We start from the raw sequence: 18,736 nt of genomic DNA, 5'->3' as shown, positions 1-18,736 counted from the left end.
TAAAGCCTCACAAACAATGCTGCATCACATGGTGATCATTACCTTTGTGCTTCTGCATACATAACACCTACATATTGCTTTTGGGGTTTTGCGTATAGTTATTCATTATGTACGGCACAACCAAACATCCCCAAAAAACTAAACAGAAGCCCTTTTCTTATTTCTGCTGGTGTCCCTTAGACATCTCGACGTGTGCCACAAATATTTATTGATTGGAAACCCCAAAGTCTAAACATCCCTGTGGTAATTTATTTGGATATGTGGTGGGACTCCCTTCTGTAAATCTTCTCCCCTTGATTAAAGAGTTGAAAGGGGTGAAGCAGCTATCGGTTGCAGAAATTGTGGTGGTATGTGGGGTTTTGGAACATGAGGTCCCACCAAAATAACTTAAATAGGAATGGTCCACCAATGATCAAACCCCTCATGATTATCAACTCCCCCTATACCTCCAGTACTGTTATCTGTCTCCAGACCTCCACATTAGAAATTTACGACAATGTTTGAGATATCTGGAAACCTGCACATTTCTCTAGTGGATATCACATCGATTCATGGATCTTTAGATAATACTATCCATCTCACCACTGTGATCAGTTCCAATGATATAGTCCAACATATCCCATATTCTGAACTGTCAAAATTCCATGTCATTCTAAAGTCATGCAGCCCAGATCCCCCTCCTTTCATTTACAATCCTGAAACCCAAATCTTTTTCACTGGATACCTTACTGCTAGTACTTTTGGTGGTTACCCCAAGGTTACGGTTGGCGAAGGAAAGTGGGTGTTACACCAAGGCCAAAGCTTTGAATTGGTTGAGGAATTTCACAAGGCTCGCGTCTGGGGATCTGGATATGTGGTAAAGGTTAATTACAATTGGACTGCTTGTCAACAAAGCTATGTGACTGTTCAGGACGCATTACCAAAGAAGGTACGCTGTCTGGTGAAACTAGGTGATAGTTATATGAATTTTGAACTCACTTAGAACTCATGCAAACTGATTGCAGGGGGCCTCGATCCGACTTCTTGCCTGGGACTCTGAACTTTTGGGGAAAATGTGTCAGCTTCAACGTGGGGACTGGATCAAGTTTGATGGTAAGGCTGGGATTGAATCCTATAAGGATGCTCACATTGTGGAAACAACAGTAAGTGATCAGCTGCCACACTTTCCCACTCCTGCTTCTTGTGCTGGGTTACAATTGACACTTATTTTTTGCGAAGGTCAACAGCCTCAAAGTTTTAGGACGCTCAATATCAACCAGATATTTCCTCAGGTCAAATCCCAAAAAAATTCAACAGTTAAACGTAGACGATTGGGCACTGGTGAAGTTACCAAAGAGAAGGAACGGAAAAAAGAGATCATTTCATTCAGCCTTGAACAGATTTAAGTGAAAATACAACACTTCATCCTATTTCCTCTTTGTCTTTTCCCACTTCCCAAAAGTTTCCTCCTTCCCATCTTTGAGACATTGTTTGATGTGTTTCTTTGATAAAAAATGATGATGCTTTATCCAAGCCATATGAGATTTGTAAATTCTTGCTCCTCCTCATGCCAAATACCTGTGTAATGTTATCGAACCTTGATAGAGTATAGTTAGAATGTGCAAAAGGTTCCTTGGAGTAAGTGCAGTACTTTGCAGTTTGGGAGGCATAAGTCGTGATTCTCTGGCCAGCATATTGTTTTTTTGGATTGGAGAAAGTGCAACAGGTGACTGCCTTTGCAGTATATAACACAGTTTGAGTTTAATACTGGATTTTACATGACACTTATCCCTTAACATGTCCAGCAAAGGTTTCTGTGTGACCTTTGCTTCCTGACATATTCCTACATCTTGGTAATTTCAGAGAAAGAAAATCAAAGAAATTACTTTGAAGTGATTTCATCAGATAGCATTCAAGATTTTCAAGTGAATCCAAATGAAACTTATTCACATAAAATCAATTATCTCTCACCAATTCCCAGTGCAGAATAATCAAATAACCACACTGCTGGATGTGTCTACATGAATCCTTTGAAACAAAAGAAGACTCAAATCGGTGAATTTTGACAGGAAACACTTTTACAGGGAGGCAAAAGACGGTCAACAGCCTCTTAGAATATCCCTAGTCTTGATTATTGTCTAAAGTAACAAACAAAAGTCACATATGTGTAACTGAGATTTGGAATGAGTGCAAAGGACCTATTGACAATATTTCCTCCAGGTATTATTCTCTTTCAGATAAGAGGGTGGTGGTCTGCACCGGAGCAAAAATTCACACAATTCCTATCACAAGGGTTCTACATGATAGCCTTCAATAGGTATACTACAAGGGTAAGAAAAAGACAATTGCTTTATTTTAAAGCACATAGAACCTAGGAGCCAAGACAATCCTCATGTGACATAGTAAGGAGTTGACAGAGATCAGACTGCCTGAGTCAGGACAGGAAAAGAGGCCGATTTGGTTATTTTTGGGGCAAACAAGCAAATCTTCAAAAGTTTCATGTGCAATCTATTTCAACTCAATGTCATTTTTATGTACACACTTTGGAGCACACAAAAATCTGACAATTTTCAGAACAAACAGCTAAGGAAGGCAGATATTGAACATAGGCAGCCATTTACCTGAAATGAAGAGAAAGGCACACTATTGTTGGCAGATTGGAGGAGCTGAAAGAGGGGGGTGTTGACACAGTGAAACAGGAGGGGGTTATGTACTGCAACAGAGCTACTCAAGGAGACACATTACTTTTCGGTGATTTGGCGAGGTGCCTGGGGAATGAGAAATGAACAGCTAGGTTGGTTGGTCCTCCAATGGGTCAAAAAGTCTACCGTAATAGCCTGTGCTAACTCATGAGGATCTGGCTTTTTTTGGATAGGTACAATTTTACCGGGTGACTGGAATGCCGGTTTGAAGATTTCAACCAGATATGCTGACAGATTTTTCCAGATAGGTTCCTCTGGTGTTTGAGGTGATTTGGACCACTCATTAATTGCCGCCATTGACTGGATGAATGACATACATTCTGATACTGGGGAGTGGCGGTAATTTTTGGAAGCGACAAAGAGACCTCGAACACCGCCAACAAGGAAGTAGGTGAGGGGCTGGAAGTTGTGCCTAGTCTGGATTTCCTTGAGTTTCTGGACAGCCGTGGTTTTCGTCTTTAAAGCGTCTCCGGCAGCAATTTGAGTGAGACCAGGGTTGGATCCTGAGTTTGACAGATTGGCTGTGGCTTCTTGGGCTCGAGATTTTCGCTTGACCTGGCTGTTTTTTAGTGGAGGTCCACTGAGACCGTGAACTTGGAATATAATGTATCCCATATATACGTCGATTATGACCTTAGCAAATTCTTTCAGGACATCGATGGCGTGAGAGCGCTGGACAACATTTCCTTTGGCATCAGCAGAGGTTTGGTCGGTCTCACTAGTCGTTTCAAAATTTGAGAGCGATTTCTTGAGTCCTTCAAGCCATTCAAGAACCTGAAGACCTTGGTTAATTGGTTCGTTGTTGGCATCAGGAGTTGGAGGTGGTGGGTTGTAGAGCTTAAAAGCCATGACCTCAACTGATGCAGCAATTATCTTGGCCCACTCGGAGATGACTGCAGGAGGTGGGCTTTGGAGACGGTGAAGAAATCGGATGAGTGTGGACTCAGGATGTTCGGTTTTCGAGGTGGGAGAGACAAATGGCTCAGAGGAGCCAGTTTTTTCTCTTTGGGCAAATACCAAAATCAGATCAAAATTGATGACGTCTGGGCAGTTCCATTGGTCATTTGGAGATGGAGCTAAGAAGTCGGTGGCTGAGGGGAGAGTACGATGAATGTTAAATTATTGAGGTGAAATGAAGTGAAACAAGGATGTGCAACTAACCCAGAGAGCTAATATTTTTAATCCAAGAAGTGTATGAGCAGGAAGTTCTTTCAAAGTGAAAATCCATGCTGTGTGGACCTGGGTTCTGGAGAGATTGAGCTCGAAATTGAGCAAGTTTTGAGAGAGCAGCCCATGTGGTTTTGTACCTCTCCCAGTTTGGCCTCACACCATCAACTTCCTGAGAGATCTTGATCACTGAAATTTGTGCATCGATTGACTTGAGGATAGTTAGATTGGTTGGCAAGTTGGTGGCTCCTGGATCACCACCGTTGGAAGTATTTGGTGCAAGGGAAGCAGGGATTCCCGAGGTTTGAGATTTGTCGTTTTGGTTACCGCCAGACTCAATTTCATGACTTGATTCAGGTGGTACAGGTATTTTGGACTGAGGAGCGTTATCCAGAGGTGGACCTGGGGCTGTAAAATCCAAAAACCATCATTTATCAGTAGGCTGCTGACGGGTTAGCATATAGAAGTATGACATAGGGCAGGAAAGAAGGAGCAGGTAATTTCCCACCGTAATTGGCAGAGTCGGAAACTGCACTGTTCTCGGTATCTCGAGGTCCCTTGTCCATTTGAGGCCCGGTAGGTTTGAACAACTCGGCAGGTGATATGGTTTGTGGGGCTGGGTCAAATGTGGTCTGGCTGGGGGTGGCAGGCGTTTGCAATGCTGGGTTGGCAAGTAAAGGTGTCGCAGATGATGTGTTCACCACCGGGAGGTCAGGACCATTGACGTTATCAGAAGCCGCTGGAGTGTTGGAATTCGTAGGAACAGAAACACGTCCTTGGGTTAATAGCGAGGCTGGGTCAACTGAGTTGGCCTTTTTGCTTTTCTTTGTTGATCTTCTTGGGATTGTGGACACCAAGGTTGTGCTACAGGAAGATGGGCGGGGTGGCTGTGCTTCAGTAATACTGATTCCCTCATCGTCTGGTATTTCACTGGTCTCCTCAAATGCTAAGGTGAAGGGAATAAATCAGCTTTTTGTTCAGGAAACTCTTGAATGGTTTCAACAGATAACACACTCAATTTTGAGTTTTTAATTTCATGAGCGCATTCGCCAATCTTCCTCTTGAGGCTCCTTGGCAGCCTCAGATTGACCAAGCCAAGTAACGTTGTTTCAGCAGTTGAAATGTTACGATTGAATTCCTCTGCTGTAATCTGCTGTATTTTGCTTTGGAGGATTGATTGGTCTGGGTTGAGGGGCTCAGGAAGGCTGTTACTTTTCATCGATGTTGAGAACTCTTCAAACATTGGGGCTGGCAATGGCGGACCAAGGAAGTTCTGCTCTAAAACCTCTTTAGCTGTGTGATGTAATCAGTCAGTAAGAGGAACAACAGGAATAAGAACAATCCACTGCCATGAAATTCTTACTTGGGGGTGGTGTTGGTGGAGCTTCTCGAGTGGCATTGGGTTCGGCTGGTAAGGGAGCTGGATGAGGAGTGTTTGGGGTCTCGGTATTCATTGTTTTTGTGTGTTGATATGTAAGGAGGATAGGTTGGGAGAATTGATGGAGTTGATTAAATGACGCTTGTGATGTGGAGAAATTATGGGAGGTGGGGGGAAGAGACAAGAACCATTGAAAAGTGCGTGCTTATATATTCTCATTGGAAGCAGGTGACGCATCAACAAAAAGGGTTGTGTACAACCACAATCTATTTGACTCAATCTTCAATCTACATAGGTCTGAGAGACCATCTTCTAGGTTAATTAATCCCCTTGTAGACAAAGGAATACATAATCAACTGTTCATTATTTATCAGCAGGGAGCACCACCAGCTGATTTCATCAAGAAACACACTTTGTCATACGTTAAGAATCATGAAGGGCATAGATATGCATTCAGGTCCTAGCACCCAAGTTTGTCTTTCCCTCTCCAAATAAACCCAGGGGGAATTATCATATGTAATATGGATTCACTCTTTTCTGCATACGAAATAACTCTCAAACAAACAGGTATCACAATGGTCACAAGTGTAGATGAAGGATTGGTTGTTTTTGACTTAAACCCCACTTCATCTACATATAAGTTGCAATTGGACTTATCTTGATCATAAGTTCTCTCTGTTGCGCTAGAAACCCCTGGCAGAGGGCTTAGTTGTGATACAACTTGTAGGTCTGCCCTGTGTCACCAAAACGTACGCGCGTACGTTTTGGTGACATTGACCTGGTGATTGCAGATCCCACATTCTTCACGGGATCTACGCTTTGCACAGGAATCGGCATCACAATCCGGTTCCAAAATACCAGAATCTATTTCAACTATCTCCAGCCTCCAGATTATCAAAATGAAGTACAATTGGAGAAAACATCTTTTAGAAGGATACCACCGTTAGAAAAGAAAAGAAACAGCCAACACAAAATCACCTGCCCCCCAAAAACCATCATTTTTGATTAATTGACATGCATTCCTCCGCTAGCGCCTGGGACACCTCCCACCTGGTCATCATTCCGTTCTTCAGATTGAACTCGTTTCTGACCACGGCTTGTCACTCCTCCGTCTGATGGACCACTGGAGCCGGTGTGATTACCCCTTTGGCAAATCTGAGTCAAGCCTTGAGCAATCTGTGCAATGTTGACTTCTGGAATTTTTGAAAGAGTATCCTGCTCGAATTTACTCAGACCGTTCCAGAACCCTTGATCATAGCAATCTTTTGGCCAATCACGTGCAACGCCAATAGCTCCACCAACAGTCTTCGCGTGGTTACGTGCCGAACGTGCATACATCTTCTTGTTTGTCTTGATTGTTTTGTGATGGTTAGCTTGGGCTTGCACCATTTGATCGAGATTGTGGAGGATTTCTGTGAGATGAACAATACGCCAAGCTGGAAATACACTAATAGGATTCGCGCCGTCCGGTCCGTCTTCAATATCCGAGTGGCACCTCTTGTCCTCCAGCACTACCGCCAGTTGGGGAAGATTATGAAAGACTTTATCACCCATCTTACATCGTTGCTCCTTGATCTGTTGCAGTGCAAAACAAATTATCAACTTGTGTTACTGGTTCAGAAAAACGGGTTGAGCAGGAGACACCGCACTTACATTCTTGTGCCACCTCTGATATTGTGCCTTGGTTGCTTTCTTTGACTTGATATCATCGTACTGGGTAACACCCATATCTCCGTACTGTTGAAACTCTCGCAATTTAGTTTCAAGCCAACGTTTAATGATAGCTGCCACCTGTCCAGTCTCCTCCTCACTGATTTTCATTGATTTTCCAAGCCATTCCACAGATTTCTTTCCCATCACTTCAATAACTGCAGAGTTCCAAGTCGAATCCTTGTCACGGGGAACGTTCCATTCAAACGTGAATCTCGAGATTCCAGCTAAGGCTAGCGCTCGCTCAACATCCCCCTTCGTTTGGAGACTGATTGGCTTTCCACCTCCTAGATCACCTTTCCTCGGAGCCGGATGGAATGTTGGAAGTGGGATATTCTTACGTATCTCCTTCTCGGCCTGTGCCACATAGAAGTCTTGCTCCGCTAGAGATTTGGCCGAGAGACTGGAACGCAACCTATCAAGTTGTTCAATTATCATTTTGGATCGCCTGTCTACCCAGTAAAGAGCCTCTAATTCTTCTGTGGTCGGCAATGAAGGATAGTCTTGCGGTTTTACTGGTCCTCCAAGGAAAAATTTGATAAAATGTTGGATCCCACAAGAATACTTGTCGCAATGCTCATTGAGAGCTTCCTTCCAAGCAATTCCTCGGGCTTGGCGCTCCCCACGGATTCGAATCCCATTCTCCTCCACATGAGCTCTTGCCCCTCTGGCATTCTCAACAACAAAATGGGGATCCAGTCGGGGTCGTTCTGTGACGCTGTCAGTGTTCAACAATCCTGCAGGGTGCGAACCTAGCCGATGAAAGCCCGAATCAAAATCAATTTAAAAATGATAATTAAATTTTTCTTGTGATTTCTAACTCACCAGAAGGAGCTGAGCTACCAGCAGATCTATTACGGTTGGCTTCGTCAGTGATGTTAGGTAGGATGCTGTCGATGACCTTTGATATCCAGCTGTGTTTGTCTTGACCATTTCCCCCACCTTGCGGTCCAGTCTGTCCTCCAGCTTGATCAGCATTTCCGTTACCTCCGTCGGCGTCGACTTCCTGAGGCTCATGATCCATTGATGTAGCTGAATCTCAATTTGAAGATGAAATATTGCAAACAGATGTTTTGAATTTTGATCGAGAATATTTATGGTTTCTCAAGAAGGAGACAGAGACGAGTGTAGAGTGATCTAAAAATCAATAAGCAAGGAACATGGTCTTGGGTTCAGAGTAACTTCAGAATAATATATAGAGGACACTGTGTTGCTTCTTGGATCAGAAACAGAAGATCTGGTATCATCGATATACCAAGCTGAAAGGGAAAGCACCCCTTATTCAAGCAAAACATCCAAGCAAACATATATATAAAGTTTGTACATATGAGAATAAAAAACATCCAAATAGATCTTACATCTCAAGACCTTCCCATCCCTGGACAAACAATCTGTCAGATAACGTCCAAAAAAACTGTATCACATGAGAATGACTTACCACCGTGCCCAATCCAACAGCTGTGATGGTCTCGCTTAAAATTCCAAAAGTTCCTGCAGGGTTCTTCAGGACAGCCACATGTCCAACAATTTTCTCCTCCTCCACAATCACTGCAACTTCAAACTCATCTCAAACCAATCGGCAATTGAGGTCCGGATAATCGTTGTAGGGATCATCAGTTTTGTTCAGTTCCTTGAAAGGAAGAACAATAATCCATGTTTTCCCAGGTGTTTGAATTGAGCGGAATATGTTCTTGATGGTTCCAAACCGTTGGTCAGGGCCAAAGAAAAACTCAATATAAGAATTTCCAAGATGGTGATTTGCTGTGCTGAAGTTCTTTCCTTTGATTGTTATCATAATTTCGCTTGATACCGTTGGATCAAGCTCCATGGGATTTGCACAAAGCCTTCCCTTAGATTTCTCTTTCCCCGCAATAGCTCGTTTCCACTTTGTCATCATTTGTGAGTCAAGATGTAAAGTGGGTTTGTTCTTCTTCTTTGCATTGTCCGTTCCCAACAAACCGCCTTTCTTTGCTTCTTCGCCACGGATAACAAGTTGGAGGGTGGAGTTTATGTGCCATTCCTTCAACAATGTTTTTGGGATCTTGGCTGATCTCCAGAAAAAAAAAGACCTTATCAGCTGGTAATGATCTAAACAGAATTTAAATAAAACACAGACTGACATGGGTGGTGATTTGTTGGTAATCTTTGGAGAATTCCATTAACCCGTTCTTGCGCCCACGCTGCTGTTGATCTAGGGGGACCAAACCTCTGTATGACATCAGAATAGTGCTGTGTCAGATGCAGGTTTGGCTTTGTTGATTCTTCCGGCCATCCTCGATGGAGGCATTTGCGGTATTTCACTATCAAATCATCAAGCTCTGGGAGATGTTGGGGATTGATCTTTGGCAAGGTGAGGAAATGTGAAATCTTGGAAAGAAGAGTCGTAGATTCCAGCAAAATTTCAACTCGTTCCTTTTCCTCTTCCGTTGCACACTCTGAATAAGTTTTCTTCCAGACAGGAATCAATGCAATTGTGTAGTAAACTTTGTAGAGAATAAGCCACTCAGCAGCCTTTAGCGAGCCATGACTTGCTGATCCTAAATTATGTGGAACCCGGTCAATCCAAGATGGGATTGTGGTGTGAATGAGTGTTTGTCGAACCACCTCAAGTTCATGAGGCCTTAGTCGATGTGAGATAGCACCGTCTCTTCCCAGTGGTGTCAACGATTTGTTTCTCTTCGGTCCCCTCTCAGTGCAATCACTATTCCGGTCATCTTCTGAGTGTTCAGTATCTGCACTCTCGTCACATTCATTGTAAATCGTCTGTTTTCGAACTCGGAAATTGTAAGAGTGGCTTCTTGGGGTGCTCTCAGAGCCAGTTTGCGAGGAGGCTTGAGACTGAGATTTAGAATCAGCTTGATTTGCCCGCTGTTTCCCCTTGAGGGAAGGGTTGTTTTGAGATGTTTTTCCTCTCTTAGGTGGCCTTAGTTCTGAATTTGGATCATCTGGCTCTTCACTGCGCCTCCGCTTCTCTGTCTTCTTTGGTTCACTTGGAAAAAGATCAGTGAATGGAAGCGCCGTAAAGTGGGCATCCATCTGCCACTCCTCCTCCTTCTCCTGAGTTGACTTGAGCTGTTTGGCTGCCAAAGGCAGGTACAAGAAACGCATGCTGTGATCTTTTAAGTCACCAAGAAACAGAGCGTGCATAAGCTCAATAGAGCAATATTCGACTGGACGCCAGTAGGGGAGTTCATTTAGAACACTCCATCTTGCACCGTGTTTCTTCATGAATTTCTTCCGAGCCTGGTAGCTATCGAGTGCAAACCACGCTTTTGCATGGAGTAGATGTTGCTCGTTGGATTGTGCAGGGAACTTTGACGGGTCTGTTTCTTCAATATCCTTCTTATCCATTAGACAAAAGGAGCAGAATAAGGTTGCTGCGTGACTTCCAAAACCAGCTGTTTTGCGGAGTGCCGGAAGGTCTGCAATAAGGGGGAAAATTGCGGCACAGATGATCCTGCCTTCTGGATGTGATGCTGTAGATTTGAAACAAACACCCTTCCAAAATGACAGCAGCTCCTTGACTAAGGGTGACAATAGATGGTTCAATTGATCAAGGCTAGGCTCCTTAGGTCCTGGGATCACACCAAAAAGGAATATGTTCTCAATCTTGTAGCGTTGACTGGGCGGAAGATTCAAGCATATCAAAGTAATTGCACCAACAGAATTATGGGAACCTAGGCCTGATGATCCTTCAGCGTTGAACCAGTCGAGATAAAGGCTGAATACAAGGTTCCCAGAAGTCTTGGTGAAGATCCCATCACCCTCTTCAGTGGCAGGAAACTCCTGCCACACGGTTCCATCCCACACATCCTCCATCATTTGATCAGAGCTCTGAGATCAAACACTCAGGCTGGTATCTAGTAGATTCTCAAAGTGCGATTCAGAAAGTCGTGCCTTGAGCCAAGTCTCTAGTTTGACATAGCTGAATGTGCGCAATGGCTTTAGTTTATTGTTTCAATTTGGCTTTAGAAGATCATGATCACATCTAGGTTGCAGTTCATTTTCTTTTGCCCACTTGCAAAATCTCTGATAAGATGATAGGAATGGCTGATTGCATTTTTTTGGGCAGAGTTTTGTCTTGTCGTCTAGTGGGTACAAAGCAAAGCACTTTTGACAGCACACTTGTGTAGTCATACTAGGGTTAAGTCCGAGGCGGTTAAAAACGCCTTCGCGGGTGTGGGGTATCTGTTCCACAATTCTGGATGCGTCAAGTGTCCCATCGGTACTACTCCAGATATTTGAGAGCAAAATAGCATTTTCACGAGCTGCCCGAAGAAAATCAGCTGCACCTGACTTGCTGAGACGGTTTTGTAGTACGGACTCCGCCATTTGCAGCATAACTTGTTTTCAGAAATCTTCCTCTAGGAACAGAGGATGTGCACTGGCTCCGGAATTTTGACACAGGACCATGTTAGAGTGAGATGGTTCCTTCTCAGTGAAGAATTTTGAACACAACGGAAGACCTCATTATCAGTACCACTGATCAAATGGATTGGGATTTATGTTGGCTTACGTGTGATGTGCTACCTGTGAGAAGCGGAGGAGGAACTACTGATGACACCTTCAATTGTAACTGTGATTCCTTACTTTGGTGCTCTCGATAAGCAACCCTAGAGAGTACCCTTCCTGGAACCACGCCAATACCTTCTTCTTCATGCTGGGTTGCATAGCATCCATGAGATTTACAATGACATACGTAGGTAGGATGAATGTTATTCATAGGATCAGATAATTAAGGCAAAAGAAATGATGAGAAATCGGTGTTGGAAGGTTAGATAGCCAGACGGAGGTGTTAAGCTGTGAGGTCCCCCTTCCTTACCAACATATATTATCCCACAAATTTACTGAGTACAATTTGCTGTGACATTTCAACAAGGCATCACGTGATCGATGCAGCCTCATCACATCATCTCCCTTATTCTTCTTTGAACCATATTTTGTTGTCCAAATACACAGCAAGACACTGCTTTCTGCATTGCAGGGGAATAAGAAGGACAGATTCGACACACTGATCTGATGGTGTGATTCTTAAAATTCTCACATACTGACTAACTTCAATCAACCCACATGCAAGTTTTCTCAATTACTCATGCCCGTGTAAAATCCCAGAGGATGACTTGCTTTTGAATGGTTCACTTTGCAGAAAGATAAACAGAATATTTTGGCAGCAGAAAAACTTAATTAAATCTGACCTTAAATAGCCACAACTCATTAGCATTTATGCCAATTATTTCATCATTGTCCTCTTCTCAACCAAAGCTGTTCAAACTTGCCAAATTTTGACAATGCCCACCACATTCTGTTTCAATCAAAATCAACTGAAGTGGATTAAATCTATGCAAGATAGGATAGATGGTTTTGTAGAGAGTATCGAACTTCCCCTTTCCGGTGAACCCACCCACACCAGCGTCCAAGAGAGATTATCCCGTGACTGGATCAATTGGAATCACTGTGTTCAACTCCAATGCAAGTTGGTTGCGGATTCTCACGACCATAAGATCCCTTCCTGGTCTGTCCCCAACGTGCACGCAACTTGGATGGCCAGAAGAAACCAATTAGGAAGAGGTATGGACTGATTATTGATTCACCTAAGCATCAGAAACCATAACTCACTTGGGCACTCTATGTCAGGGCCACTCAATTTTACCAGCAGTTGTGAAACCCCCAATGCACCGTTGTCTGCTTCTGATTAACTATATGCTTGCTAAATATCTGGGTAACTTTGCACCAAGGTACAGTCTTAGCCAACCAATTCAATACACACCCACAAATTGCTGTTTTGTGCTAAAAAAACCTCCATTATTTTGGTCTAGATCCGGAATATTGAAATGTGTTACTGGGTTTGAACTTTGAAGGGTTGTACAACCATGTTTACCATAGTGAAAGAATCTGTTGGGAAAAGGAGGCAGTTGGCAAAACTTCAGATCAAACATCACATTTTTCTTGAACTTCTGTTGTTGTCTCCCCCTATTACATTTATTTGGGGAAGCACTCCAAAATCAAGATCATGCACGTAAAAACTGTCAGATCAACAGAAATATTGAAGTGCCTAGATAAGTTCCACCTCCCTTGATGTGATTCAATTGGGTCCAATCCGTCTGAGTTTGATAGTATCAAGCAAATTCTGTGTCGGATTTGTGAGTTTAAACCAAAAATGCTTTGGACCTGAATGGGCTCCCTCCCAAAATTTAGTTTATCCAATTACATCAAATTGTGGCCTGTCGAGCATCTCGTCTCTTGTTTGCAGGTGAGTCATAGGAAAAGGTGTATATTGGGTCTGAAAGTGGTGGGTGATTACATGTCACACTAAAGTCAGCCTTGTGTTCCGAGTCAGCGGGTGGGCATCCTTCACATTGTCACCAAAACGTACGCGCGTACGTTTTGGTGACATCAACGTACTCATCCACCTCTGCCAAACACTTTACATAATAAATCTTATGTATGTATTTCTGGGCCATTCATGCAATGCTGCCCAGAATTAAGAACCCCTTTGAGATTCTGAACACAAAGGGATGAGATCAACACTTCTTGCTCACCCAGATCCGAATGATTTTGTATAAGAGGACCACGTTATGTGACTTCCCCCCCCCAACAACTCGCTCAAAATCCCACAATGAAGACTTTAACTCACTCTCACTTCACCGGTCACACTCCTCCAACCAACACCTGTAAATTTAATAGTATCTATTCCACTGTACTCCCAAAGTCAACTTCACCTTTGTGTCGGAGTATCGCTGCATTTACCCGCACATTGCTAGACTTGAACACCAAATCTTCAGAAGCCTGGAGGATTTGTCCATCCCCTCAAGATTACCAGACCGGCTGCAGCCTTCCACACTCAATCTTGATTCATCCGATATCTCACATTCCAGAAAGTGCATCCTCCCTCAAAAGCGAGAAGATCCCCGAAGTTTTCCGAGTTCTATATCTTCAAGATGTTGCAGCATCTGGATTTCCCGGAGCAACCTTTTCTTGGCAATATCCTTGGTACTCACCCTGGAACCAGTCTATTGCCTAATTTATTCTCAAGCACTGGAGACACACCCACCAATACGGGGTTTTCAAGAGATTCTACATCGATCCTAGCGAAGCTTCAAACCAAGAACTCCACATGGGTACCTTACACCGCTGGTTCCTTGGAAGAGCCAAAGGTCTTAGGCTTGGAAGGTTTTCCCCTATCCGCCAAAATAACAAGAAACAATCGGAGTTGAAATCCAAGTTGCGAAGCCAGGTAGGGGATATGCTTTTCTCACTCATCCTCATTCACTCATACTAATTCTGTACCCAAATCCAATTTTCTAGCTTCAGAAACACCGCCAACAGACACTGTCCAACCTCAAAATATCAACTGAAACAAAGGAGTTATTTGATGACATCAAATGCACTTCTGAAACCGAACGCCTACAGGACAAGTCGCTCATCAAAGTTCCACTGTCATGGAGGTCTTCTGAATTCAACAGCCTTGCTCAGCAACTTGACAAAATCCATATCCACAAGAAAACAAACACCAAAGGCCCCAAATATGTACACAGTTATACAATTGAAAACCGGCGTTCAGTTCCTATGTCGTCCACTCCTCCCAAATTTTCTGACGTGCCCATAAATTTACCAATCAACTGCTACTCACCCGAATACATCAATACACTATCCGAGACACCTAAACTCCTCCTTAACCCTCGGCCTCCAATTGACTTCTCCAAACTCTTAGAGATCACTCATAAATTGTGTAAGTTGATAACTCTTCATTTCATCTATATAATTTACTCATCAATAACTGAGCAGACTGGTACTCTTCATCACCACCGGAAGGAACACTTAGCCTAGACACCAGATCAGCTAGTTAGTGCACGTCCTGAAACATGGTTTCCCTTAGATTCAAGGCAACAGACGAATTTGAGAAATACTTACGTTGCCAGTTCTCCTTTCCTTCTCTGTATCTGATGTATATTCATCTCTAGTGTGCCATGTACATAGTACCTATATACATTTACTGGGTTCACCTGCCCTAGACGGTATAGACGGTCCACCGCCTGTGCCTCCATGGCCGGATTCCAGCTTGGTTCCTTCAAAAATACAAACCTATGTCAGATCTCCATAAATAAGGCTTTTGGCTCTCTTACACTCACCATGATATAAACATTTTCTTCACATCTTAAATCTATCCCCACTCCAGCCGCTCCAATTGAACCGAGAAGCACATTGCACTCAGAACTACACCGAAAAAGAGCCAGACTTTCATCACGCTGTGAGATGCTCATCTTCCCAGTAAGCCATGTGGATTGAATGTTGTTTGCTTGAAGGCCGTTTTCAATTCTTCCAAAAATATACAATGTTTGTTGTCAGTAGATGAAATCAAAGGTGTATTAGCTTGAGATTAAAAAAACGTCCAGCTCACATCCTTAAGAATCCAACATAGTTTGAGAATACCACAGACTTTGGTTTCCTTGCTTGACTTCCTTGATGTGCCAATACGTTGAGTTTATTGATCAGGTGAACCGTCTTTGCTGAGTGATTCCATTCCCATTCCCCGTTAAATTCAACCTCTTCCCTCGCAAAAAGTGGATGATTACAAAATTGTCGAATCATTGTAAGTTGCCGGAAGAATTCACCAAAATCCCAAACATCTGCCGAGGTTCTTAATCGCCCAAAACTCTCCACAAAAGTCTGATGGAGGTCTTGTGATACTTTCTCCCAGTCAGAACTGAGATGTACGACCACAGCACGTTCCGTCTTTGGTGGCAAATTCAATAAGACCTCCTTTGTCCTCCTCAAGCATATTCCGTCCATAAGCCTGTTTAGAGATCTGATAGCGTGGCTTGACCCAACATTTATGTTAGGTATTAGGAAATTCTTCCATATCCATTCGTTACTCCATGGTTGTATCTTCAACAGTTCAACAAGGCTTTGTATGTTGGTCAAGCGGTTCTGCAGGGGAGTCCCAGATAGACACAAGAAAAACTTTGCATTGAGACGTTGAATAAGCTGTGTCCTTGTTGCACTTCGGTTCCTGATCATACTACATGTTATACATAATTAGCATCTTCATATTGCTTCCCTTGAGAGAGTTTGCCTCTTGTACTTACTGAGCTTCGTCTAAGACTATCCTGAACCAGCAGATATTCAGAGATTCAATCATCGGTGCACTTGTTGAGGTGTTTGATGTTTGGCCAATCATGTCATATGTTGTCAGCACAACCATGGAAGAAAGTAGCTCCTTTTTTGTAACGCCTCCTCGATTTCTCCCATGGAAGAGAGAGTAGGGTATTGTATTTGCATGAAAATGGATTCGGATCTCGTTTTCCCAGTTTGATAGGGTCGCCAGAGGACATATGATAAGGGTAGCAGCAGACATCAATTGTGTACTGTCAAGGGAAGACCTCTGAAAGCTGAGGGCTGATTGGCTAGTCGCTAGAATGAACATCAATGCCGTCAACGTCTTTCCAAGCCCCATATCATCTGCAAGTACCGACCCTCGTGGTTTTCCACCTTCACTACTAGCCACCGGTTCATTCCAATCTTCAACACTGTCCCTGATCCAGTCGTTGTCGGAGTGGTGCCAGAGTTCTGAAATCATGTTTTTGCTAGATTCGTTCTTCTTGAGAAACCAAAGGGCACTCAGTTGGTGATCTTTTAATATTGTGCAACACTTTGCAAGGTATGGGCGGAGACTTATGTTATCGTCAGATTCTGGAAGTTGATGATTGGCAGATGTCAGGTGTGGTATATTAAAGAAAAGGGTTTGGTCGTAGTTCCAAATTGACAGCAGCTCAATTCCTGCGCTAGAAAATGAAGGAAGAACCGTTTGAACATCCTTGGACCGACTAAAAACACATCCCCGCAGTTGAGAAAGTTTTGCATTCTTTGCGACCACAAATGCTTGAAGTTTTATTAAAGACTGGTCTGTAGTAGAAAACTTTTCTTCGGTGATCCAAGTGGAACAGCCTCCAATGGGTCCCAACAACTGTCCAATAAACCTGCTTTCAATCTCGCTGAGATCCCCAAACAAAAGACTTTCAGAACCTAACAGATGGACTTGGTGGTTCCCCCGCTGAAGGAAAGCAACCTGGGGAACATCGGGCGGATAGATTGTTGATCTTGAGGAAAATGGAATAAGGATTTGACCAAGGCAGAAAACATCAGCCATTTTGGAAGGAGAGGTTGCGTAATACTTCAGAGGATACTGTGACGGCAAACACAGGGAGATATATCAGTTTCACCTCCTTGTCAATTCTGATGTGGATCAAGTGCCAATTTTTGGTTTGTCGTTACATATGGTAGCCTGCTTGGCTCAGTTTGTGGATTTACCAAGGAGATATGAAGGGTTATCCATAAAAGTTTATATAAAGTAAACCTCTGGTCATCATTTGCATCGGCAGAACACAGTTTATGCTCATAATGTCACTAGTTGTATGCAAAGACATGCAAAATGTTGGCCCTGGAATATTTGATGTGAGTTGCTGGGTCAGCATATAAAATTTCAAAGCATAAGTATGTTACACAAAAAACAACATTTTGTGATCGCAAACTTTCTGCAAACAAGCAGCTGTTGAGAAGAAACATCTAAACAGGGGTGAGATTTGAAATTCCATCACCAGGTCTAGCAACTTCTCTATATGTGCTGGGATTAGTGAGGTGTAACTCAGATTATAATTTGATCGGATCAGATGGATCTTATTTACGTTGGTGTAGGTTTGGGCTGGATGTCAAACAGCTGGAACACAGACTCAATTGAACTTTCAACTGATTTGCACAAGACTTACACTTGATTTTCACAAAAGATCAACTGAAATTCAGACAGGTTTGACCAAAACAGGTCCAAAGTTATGCATGACTTACAACCACCATGTCCCGGGGCTCAAACAAAATGTGTTGTCAAGTTACCAGAAAGCACTTGCATGCAAGTGCCATGGAAACATCCCTGGTGACTGTAACTATGCAATTGCCTGAATCATTAAGTGAGAAATATAACAGAAACATAGTGTTTATAAGATGCAGGTTCCAGATGCAGAAGAAATCTGATGCCTTGTGAAGATAAAACAACCACATCATGAATGATTCCTGGTCTTGGTGGAGATATAATAATAAAAGAGTGCAACTACATTAGCCCCTCAGCTTAGCAGTGTTAACATCAAGAGTTGTGAAAGTTATGATGAGATGCAACCCCTGCAGGGCCCTAACTGGTTGATGTTCTGAGATTAATATAACTTTAGCTTCTTTTTTATGCATTTGCCATGGGAAGTAGGTGAGTATGAGGTATATTTGGAAATTTCTGATTATTTCCATACCAATATAATGAAACAAAACCACCTGCTTTGGTGATATCTTGAGACTGTTTGGACTGTAGCTGCAGGCTGCAGGATTTGGGGATTTACATGGGGAATGGGTGCCTGGGATGAATCTTTGGGAGTTTTTGATCACTTTGGTATTCACTAGTATTTCAAATTCATTGATGTTTATTGATGAGAGGTAGATACAGGAGCAGAAACACAGAGAAACTAACAATTTGCTAATATTTTGAGTCTGATTGGACTGTAGCAGCACCTTTGTGTAATTTCAATAAGTTTAATCTGTCTTGTCATAATGATATCAATATCATGAAATCATTCACTTTGCGGGTTGAGATACAGTGGCAGAAACGTGAGACTAATCAGACTATAGCGGCTCCTTTTTGAGATTTCAATCCATGAACGCTATACCAAAATAATCTTTGGAAATGGATCAATATTCTGGTACCAATATCATGAAATGATCACCATTCCTGGTTGAGATATAGTGGCAGAAACACAAAGAAAACCTA

General features: G+C 42.9%; 2 protein-coding genes across 2 annotated transcripts in view; one reads left to right on the top strand and one right to left on the bottom strand.

The window, feature by feature from the left end:
- Window positions 1-496: 496 nt before the first annotated feature.
- PtA15_13A254 (uncharacterized protein) lies at window positions 497-1,385 on the top strand (the record flags this gene model as incomplete). Its single annotated transcript, XM_053162433.1, has 3 exons — window positions 497-928; window positions 1,005-1,142; window positions 1,227-1,385. 3 exons carry the CDS (start codon window positions 497-499, stop codon window positions 1,383-1,385), a joined length of 729 nt encoding a protein of 242 aa, XP_053026409.1.
- A 2,897-nt stretch (window positions 1,386-4,282) lies between these two features.
- PtA15_13A253 (uncharacterized protein) overlaps window positions 4,283-18,736 on the bottom strand; it is a gene marked incomplete at both ends in the record, with an annotated part of 195,940 nt that continues 181,486 nt past the window's right edge. Inside the window, one exon of the mRNA XM_053162432.1 lies at window positions 4,283-4,794. Coding sequence (XP_053026408.1) covers window positions 4,283-4,794 — 512 coding nt within the window. The remainder of the gene's footprint in view (window positions 4,795-18,736) is intronic.

This window comes from Puccinia triticina, chromosome 13A (assembly GCF_026914185.1).
Source record: "Puccinia triticina chromosome 13A, complete sequence".
Taxonomy (NCBI): domain Eukaryota; kingdom Fungi; phylum Basidiomycota; class Pucciniomycetes; order Pucciniales; family Pucciniaceae; genus Puccinia; species Puccinia triticina.
This window is presented reverse-complemented; position numbering and strand designations above follow the sequence as displayed.